General features: G+C 44.6%; 1 protein-coding gene across 1 annotated transcript; it reads right to left on the reverse strand.

Moving 5' to 3' along the window:
• Nucleotides 1-2,130: 2,130 nt before the first annotated feature.
• Nucleotides 2,131-8,772, reverse strand: LOC120836528. Its single transcript, XM_040205482.1, has 4 exons — nt 8,700-8,772; nt 7,020-7,102; nt 5,022-5,123; nt 2,131-2,232 (listed from the first exon to the last, which is right to left on the reverse strand). The coding sequence occupies exons 1-4, from the start codon at nt 8,770-8,772 to the stop codon at nt 2,131-2,133; spliced, it is 360 nt and encodes a 119-aa protein (XP_040061416.1).
• Between the last annotated feature and the right edge of the window lie 248 nt (nt 8,773-9,020).

Below are 9,020 nucleotides of genomic sequence, written 5' to 3' on the forward strand. Positions count from 1 at the left end.
ACCGCGCACATCATTGGCTGCATCTACACGGGTCGCATTTACATAAATGCGACCTTAGCGCGTCAAATCGAGATTCGACTAATTTGATTGATAGCAGCTGGGTAGATAAGGAAGAAGTAGGAAGGCAGGCAGCGTGCGAATGGTCTCCACTCGATGCGTTTCGCTACGATGGCATTCATGCAAACGTAGCCATGCATGCGACCATAGTAAATCAAATCGGGATTTACTATTTTGAGTGGTAGGAAATTTTTATTTATTTTATTTATTTATTTATTTGGTAATAATGGGTAGGAAAGGAAAAAGCAGAAAGACAGGGTGCGTGCGCTTGGTCCCTCTTCGATTCGATATTCGATGATCGCATTCATGTAAACGTTGCCACAGTATAATTAATAGAGTCGAACTTCCTAGAGATTGAATTCTACATAAAACAATTGTTTTCGGGAAAATCGAACGCCGTTCCCCTCCACACATGATTGAAATGCCATACAGCGCGTAATTCGTATCACCTGATCCCAGACACTGTTGTGTGGTCAAACATAAATAATAAAACATTGAAGACGACGAAATACTTTAAAGCTAGCGCCCGAGTTCCCCAGCTGCCATTCTTCGAGCCTTTTTTTTTCTTTTATTATTAGAGCGCAGCTCTTAGGGGCCCGTTCCCGGCTTGAGCGGTGTCGCCGTCGGCGTCGGCGTCGGCGTAACCGCAACCCTCGTAACCCTCGTGAGGGTTACGAGGGTTACGAGGGTTAATCTCATGAGGGTTACCCTCACGAGGATCACGAGGGCCACGAGGGTTACTTACCCTCGTAACCCTCACGAGGGTTACGAGGGTTAGTTACCCTCAAAAGGGTTACCTTCACGAGGGTCACCCTCACGAGGGTTACTTACCCTTGTAACCCTCACGAGGGTTACGAGGGTTAGTAACCCTCGTGAGGGTAACCCTCGTGAAGGTAACCCTTTTGAGGGTTACGAGGGTTAGTAACCCTCGTGAGGGTAACCTTCACGAGGGTTACCCTCACGAGGGTCACGAGGGTTATGAGAGTTACCCTCACGAGGGTTACTCACCCTCGTAACCCTCACGAGGGTTACGAGGGTTAGTTACCCTCACGAGGGTCACGAGGGTTATGAGAGTTACCCTTACGAGGGTCACGAGAGTTGCCCTCACAAAGGTTACTAGGGTTACCCTCACGAGGGTCACGATGGTTACCCAGGTCGTGACCCCCCCTGGGGTCACGTGACCTGGGGATACCCCCCGAGGTCACGTGACCCCCCGTTGACGTCACAGGCACTGATGACGTCGTCAGTGACGTCACTGATGACGTCACCGGCATCCGCATCGTCATCGTCATCATCACTGATGACGTCATTAGTGACGTCACTGATGACGTCACCGGCATCCGCATCGTCATCATCATCACTGATGGCGTCATCAGTGACGCTACTGATGACGTCATCGGTATCGTCACGTGGCCCCAGGTCACGTGACCCCCCGACGTCACGTGACGACCCAAGGTCACGTGACTCCCACAAGGTCACGTGACCCACAAGGTCACGTGACCCCCAAGGTCACGTGACCCCCCGCCCCCCGAGGTCACTTGACCCACCCCCCGGTACCCTTCCCTCCTCCTCCTCAAGAGCTGCGCTCTAATTCGGCGTTACAGGGAGTTGTAAACGGCTTTCATTTTTTGAACTTTTGTTCTCGTTTGGGGTTTGCCGAGGCTATGTTCCAGATTTCTCAAGAAGACACTGTGAAACCTTCAACTGACTATTGCCTTCAGTGTTTCCCTTGAATTACAAACCCTAATTTTTGAAACCATATGTAGCGCATTGTGTAAGACAAGGAAGATCTCGAGATAGATTCGATAATTTTAAATACATTTCACTCCTGAGTTACAAACACCGTCTGCAAATTTTATCTTGCTACATATTGAAGTAGATGCCTTAGAAAAAGATATATCAAGGACACAGCAGAAAACACTTGTACCGCAATACAGCCCAGCTTGTAGTAACTGAATATCACAACATGAAATAAAGAGTAAATATACATCTATATAAATGATAGATACGAATGAAGGGCACATGACACTGCTTTATTTATCGCAGTCGCCGCAGCAGCAGTTGCTTCCTTTGTTAGTCAATATTGCACCCCCTTTTCTTAAGGCTTTCTTTAATCGTCTGCATTGTGTTACTAAATTCTAGGAGTGTGTTTTTCAGATTTGGAGAGCAAGAAGTCTGCAAAAGAAAATGCAATTCTGGTTTCAGAGCACTCAGAACACAAATATCAGCGCTCGAATAACTTCGTTTTACTGGTAATCACTTCTTGAATTCCACTGCAATTTTTGTGTAATGAAATGCGTGATAAAAGATCCACCTATGAAAAGGAACTAACATGTACTTTAAGAGCGCAGCTGTTAGGAGCCCGTTTCCGAGTTGAGCGGCGTCGGCGACGCCGTCGGTGTAGCCGTCGGCGTGGGCGTAACCGCGCGCATTGTGTTATGGGACGTTTCCCCGTTAATGTTAGCAGAGAAATTTTCCCGCTAAATTTAGCGGGGTAATTTTTTCGCTTTATTTAGTGGGGAATTTTTTCGCAATATATAGCGAGAAAGTGTTCTGCTAAGATTAGCGGGGAAATTTTCCCGTTAAATTTACCGGGGAACTTTTTCCGCTAAATTAAGTGAGAAATTTTTCCGGTAATATTCGCTAATAAAGTTACCCGCTAACCTTAGCGGAAAAATCTCGCGCCAAATTTAGCGGAAAAATTTTTCCCACTAAATATAGCGGGAAACTTTCCTCGCTAAATTTAGCGGGGAAATTCACGTCACGTGGCCTCAACACCAATTCAATTTCTGCCTAAATTTAGCGAGGAAAATGACGTCACGAATTCCAGTCACGTCAGCCATGAACAAATTCAGAGGCAGGAGGAGAGGTGGAGGAAAGGAGGAGGAGGAGGTGAGGATGAGGAGGGAAGATGAATAGGAGAGGAGGAAAAGAGGGGGAGGGGCGTACCCTCCCCTCCTCTTCGTCAAGAGATTGGGCTATTTGGGAGGAGGCTTCGTTTCAAAACTTGCACCATGAAAATATACTTTTATCCTCTTCACTATTTTAATAAAGGTGCCGTGCCACTATTTCTGGGCTTCCAGTAAATAACGCGCAGCATTAGTCCTGGACATTTACAACCTACGAAACATGGGCTAGATTATATCTCATAACGACAGTCACCACAAAATATACAAAAATCGGCATTACTTCCTCAAATTACGGACAGAATGAGCGGCCACATGATCTCGTGCAGAATGTGTGCCGCCCAAAGTTCATCACAGCCGTGCACTGGGGTTGGCAACCACATCGCACGTGCTAAGATGCGGACAGTGTTAGGTGTCGGCTGTTCCCGTCGCTGCAGCGATTTTACTCCAATCACCACCCGAAAACTTGTTTACGCATTGATTGTCATGAGACCAAATCGTGTGCCCCCGCAGAATTCGGGTCCAAACTATGAGCTGCATTTGAATATAGTTATTAAAGATAATCCCGCGACTACGACAACGATACTATATGCGTTACTGCGTCATTATGGTTGACGAGGGGGAAGTTGGAAGAAAAATTCCACAAGTATCGTCAAAATTACGCAGCGACAAAGACGCTTCATGGTCAGTTTCAGAGCACAAGTTGCAGTATGTTTGTGTAAAAAGAAACACGTCCCAACCTCAACACGAACAGCACATTCAAAAATACTGTACTTTATGTATTGTGTCCCTATATAGTTTTTTCCCTATCGTTCCAAGGTATTTTAAATACTAATATTACTACTTGCAACTTTCTCTAATATTGCTACCACTGCTAATAATCTTTCTTTTATTCCTGCTCCTATTTTTGATAAATATACAATCACCTTTAGTACTTACATTATTATGTAATAAAATTAAACGAAGACACTTAAGGCTGCTTACGTGTAGGAATGCCATAGCATTCCTGCACGTAGTGAGTTCCTACAAGCAGCGCGCCACGTCTTCCTTTTTCACACGGCACTCCTGCAGTGACGTCACGCTCCTCACTGCGCAGGCGCGGCACCCCCGCCGGCTCCACGGCTTCCGTGACGACGCATCTGCGTTGGCGAGCTTTTCTTTGTGTTTTATTTTATTTTTTAATTATTTTTTTAGGCGCGTTTGTTTTTCAGCCAATGGGAATTTATGTGCCCGTTTCGCTCAGCTAATTTAAATTTACGTGCGGTTTCGCTCAACCAATTGGTATTTAGGTGTCGTTTTTCGCTGCTACCGACATCAGACAACTCCGGCTTCTTTCCATGGGCAGTTAATGCTTTCACAATTATATTTTGATATTCTAATAATTATTGCTGCAAAGCAACAGGGAGGACCGGTCGTAAATATTAAGCAGAAATTCGCCTCATCACCAGGCTGAACGACTGACGGTATTGCACGTGGCCATTGCCTCCCCATCTACGTCCACCAGTCATCGTTAAGATGGTTATTTGCATAAACGCAACACTAAGGGGCCTTCAGAAGTTTGGCTGGATCGCTAGTTTTCTGTTGCTTCAAGCCTCTTTAGTAGTCGACGTGATCATGTAGGGTCGGGTATAAAATAAGAGGCGTTTTCGATTCCATGAAACAATTGTCAACAATGTTTGCAGCTGTTGCACGTTAAAATTATTTCGTGCTATATGCCGTCAGTAAAGTGGAATAGGAAAATCTCTGATTATTCTGAATTTATATAACAAAGATGACTGACTACATCTTTCCCAGGGGATTTGATGGAATGACGCATGGTCTTGCAACTGTAAAACATGGTTCGCGTACTAGCTCTGCACAGAATAAGCAGAGAGACAATAAGTACCACTTTTGTCATGTCTGAACAACGGAATTGTGGCATGTCTTCGTAAAAAAAAATGAATGATAAATATTTGTTTTAAATATATAAAAGAAGGCAGCTGCCATAAAACTGACACCCGTAAAACAAACAAAACGAAAAAAGCGCAAAGGCAGCGAGAACATTTTCCCGTGGCTTACCATGCTTGAACCGCGGGGCCAAACAAACTCCGGCAACTTCACCTTCTCGGTACCATTATCGCATCCGAGCTCGCCCGTCCCAGGAACCAAAACACTAAAATACTGCAATGCGTCGACATATAATGTCACAAATAAGAATGAAAATAAAGCTATCTCCTATAAAAAGCAAACTGTTACTATTGCTGTATACAAAAGCTGGCGCCACCGTTGACACACACGCGCGTTAGAAAATAAACAAGTGCAATGCACCTGCGCCGGTGGCGCGAGCAGTTCAGCATGCGCCTGGAACACCACCGGACGTGGCCTGTCTCGGTCTTTATTACTACTTCGTAACAACAGGCGACAAAGGGCAAATCACGTATTTAACCTGCTTACAAGATGCTGAAGTACGGTACACTGGAGCCTTTCGACCCCTAAAGTCAAGTCTTGCAAGAGTACCTGGAACGAATGGAACAGTTCTTCGCCGCAAACGAAGTCCCAGCCACCAAACAACGTGCTGTCTTCCTGTGCTGTTGTTGGTCGCGGACGTATTCCACGCTGCGAAGTATGTTCGCACCAATGAAGCCGACGGAAGCGACACTGGAGGCTAGCCTACCAACGCTGAGCTACCATTATTCGCCGAAACCGTCTGTCATGGTGAGCCGTTTGAAGTTTGATAGCCGAGTACAACTAAGAGGAACAATCGATCAGTGACTACGTAGCCTTACTTAAGATCGGAACATTGCGAGTTCGGCACATTCCTCAATGACCTCCTACGTGACAGAATTGTTTGCGGCATTAATGACGGACAAATAAAAACTCGTCTGCTTGAAGAGTACCATCCAACGTTGGAGCTCGTGGTTGTTACGATTGCACAAGCTATGGAATCCGCAAAGCGTGACGTAACCGAGCTAGGCGAAGCCGCGGCATCTTCATCAGCGAGTATCAACGCTGTTCAAGTTCCTCACAAGAAGCACGTGAGCTGCTATCGTTGTGGCGACTGTCACTTTGCAACGAAGTGCCCGCACATCCGGGACATCTGCAACCATTGCAAGAAAAAAGGACACATAGCCAATGTCTGCTGTGTGTCCTTTTCTTGTTACAGAAAACTATTTTCTTGTGGCAGCGTGTTTCGTGGAAAGATGTATACACCGGCACGTGGCCTGACGTCACGCAGCTGAGGTGGCGCTGCGGTTGACGCAGCGCACGAGCAGATGTATAACTTGACGCCGGGTCTGGTTACTGTGCACACGCAGTGCCTACACCACACGCGGACTTGTTTGTCAGCGGTTTGCCGGTGAGGCCTTTTTACAAACAAGTTAGCCTTTGCCCAAACCAGGGGTGGGGACTGCGCATGTGCAAGAACCAGATCCGCGTCAGTCTCTGCGGATGTGCTGTTACGACAGCAGCGCCACCACAGCTGCGTGACGTCGTAGCCGAATGTTGGGGTATAGGAAAGGGCTCTTAATGTGTGAGTTGATCAGGGACGTTGGCTGTCGTCAAGCACACCGTAGAGCTTCGTGAGATTGCGCCAGGTGTTAAATAACCTGGGAACGGGGGATATTATGCTAGTGAAGGAACAAGCGTCACTTTAGCGCAAAGAAACGAATGAGCACCAGAAACCTTAGGTACTCTTCGTTTTAAGAATTGTAAAATATTTTTACGCAAGTTAAAGATTCCAAAATAAAACCCTTCAAGCTTTTTAGGTAATGGAATTTCCCCCTCTTGAATACCTACCACTTTTGAGCTTGTCTAATTACTCGCTCCACCTGACACCAGTAGAAATTACGATGTGGAAAGACCGCCGTGTATTTTCGCTCTACGTGCCCCCGTGTTCACGAGATGTGTCACTAACTTGGTAAATTGGCTAGTGTTTCTAAAAATACTACGGGTTTTCATGCTAAACGTCCGGTTTTAGTAAAAATGGTAATAAATAATTAGTCTTTGCGCTATAAAAAATAGAGAGACCCTTTGGAATATTTGGAAATATATTTGTTTTTGATTGTTCGCAAGACTTACTTCATATCCAAAAATTTCGCAAAATATATTTGCTCCTCCACTAAGAGCACGCAAGCACTCTTTTGAGGAAGGCGTAGACCCCTCTGAAAAAAAAATTGAAGGTACATTTAGGCAAGGAGATTATTGTGAGCTTTAGTATTACGTATACGAGCAAACGCAAGCACTGATAGTAATCCCTGGAGAAGGGGAACAAGGGCAACAAATGGCAAACACAAATCTCAAAACACAGTTTGGAGATTTGTGTTTATCCTCTGTCCCCTTGTTCCCCTTCTCAAGTGATTGTTATCGTTATTCTTGTCCAGCTCGCTTGCACATTTGTAATAATTTCATTATCATAGCATGCACTGTGCGTTCGCGTCAGCATTGCGTAAAAGGCGGGTACATTGCTAGTATTGTAGCCACAAGTTCGCCCAAGTAAACACTGATATTAGGTTTTATCTTTGTCAAGCATTTTTATTCGCAACAATAATCATTTCCAGTTATTCAATTAAACATTTTACTGTCAGATTTGCAAGTTGGGCGACCTGCACAAAATATCCCATGATGTCGATAAACATCATCATTCGTTATTTTTAGCACTACACATTAGGTGCATATTTAATTACTGATTGCTTAACCCTCTCTACAGCTTCCAAAACCGCAAAAGCCCGGGTGTCGTAACAGCTGGATTTGCGACATCAAGATAATCCAATTCCTTGAACGCATGTATAGACAAAACATTTTCTGTTCAACAGTGCAGCCTGTGTGAGGCTCTTAAAGGTGCCTTGAGGAGGTTCTTGAGATCGTCTAAATATGGCAATAACTCACTCTGCTGGCCGTAAACATCCTAGAAATCCGTCAATCATTACGATACGCGTCCGATTTCCCTATTAAAAATGCAATAAAAAATCGCAACACACCCAGGTCGTCTTCGGAAATGGGAGGTACATGTTCCGAAACAAGAAGCACTGTCAGCCAATGGCAAGCGAAGGATCCTGGCGAATACCGACCGGTGGAACCGCGGAGTGATATCTCGAATGCGTGCGGCTGACGACCGGACACTTCACTACCGCGGAAGACACGAAAAAAAAATAGTGCCCTGTGTTTGATACGATTATTGCAACAATATATTCCGTCTCTGCGAAAACCGAACATTTTTCGAATACTCTTTTACCCAGCTGCTTCTATTATCTACAAAAGCATACACATTTTGTAGTAACAGCGGTTGCAATCTTAACTAAATGTCGCGTTTTTTTTTTTTTTTTGTTACATGTCCTGGCTGTCGGAACGATGCTCCTCCCATCGCCGGGGATGACTTCGGTGTGTTCAATTATAGCTTTTTTTTAATAGAGAAATCAGCTGCGCATCGCTATGATTTATGAATTTTTAGAATGCTTTGAGCCCGCACAGTGAGTTATCGCTGTATCTAGGCGATTTCAGAAACCTTTTAAGGGCACCTATAAAAGATATGCGATGTAGTGACTTCCTTTTGGTCAGGTGTGTATTAACACTATTTGTTATGCCCTCGTCAGACACCTGATATTCTAAACCATTGTTGCAATATCAAACGACGTTCAGAGGGCAGCGGTGGCATTCAATGGCAGGTGTTTCTTAAAGAAGTAAACCTGGCAAAAGATATTTCGAAAGAAAGCAGAAACAAATGTTATATTTGTTAAATATCTATATCTTTAAACGGATTACCTTCTGGAGATGCCAGTAGAATAGGCACCACGGCGAAAAGTACGAGCAGCATGTTGCATATATCGCGATACATAATCGCAGTCCAACGGGAACGTCCTCCTAAAAGAGAAAAATTAATATGAATATAGCCTCGAAACTCGACAGCGCCATATCTTTTTTTCGGAAAGTAGAGTCAACGTGGTTAAAGCAGAGCTCCTGCGAAATATTAATGGTCATCGATTTTTTATCAAGCATTCAGCGTGCACTAAATATTTTCCCCTGAATAAGTCTATGAAATATCCCACAAAAAATATTTATTTTCTTTCGAGAAAACAATTTTTG

The sequence above is a fragment of the Ixodes scapularis genome, unplaced genomic scaffold, assembly GCF_016920785.2.
Source record: "Ixodes scapularis isolate PalLabHiFi unplaced genomic scaffold, ASM1692078v2 ptg001934l_1___fragment_2___debris__unscaffolded, whole genome shotgun sequence".
Lineage (NCBI taxonomy): Eukaryota > Metazoa > Arthropoda > Arachnida > Ixodida > Ixodidae > Ixodes > Ixodes scapularis.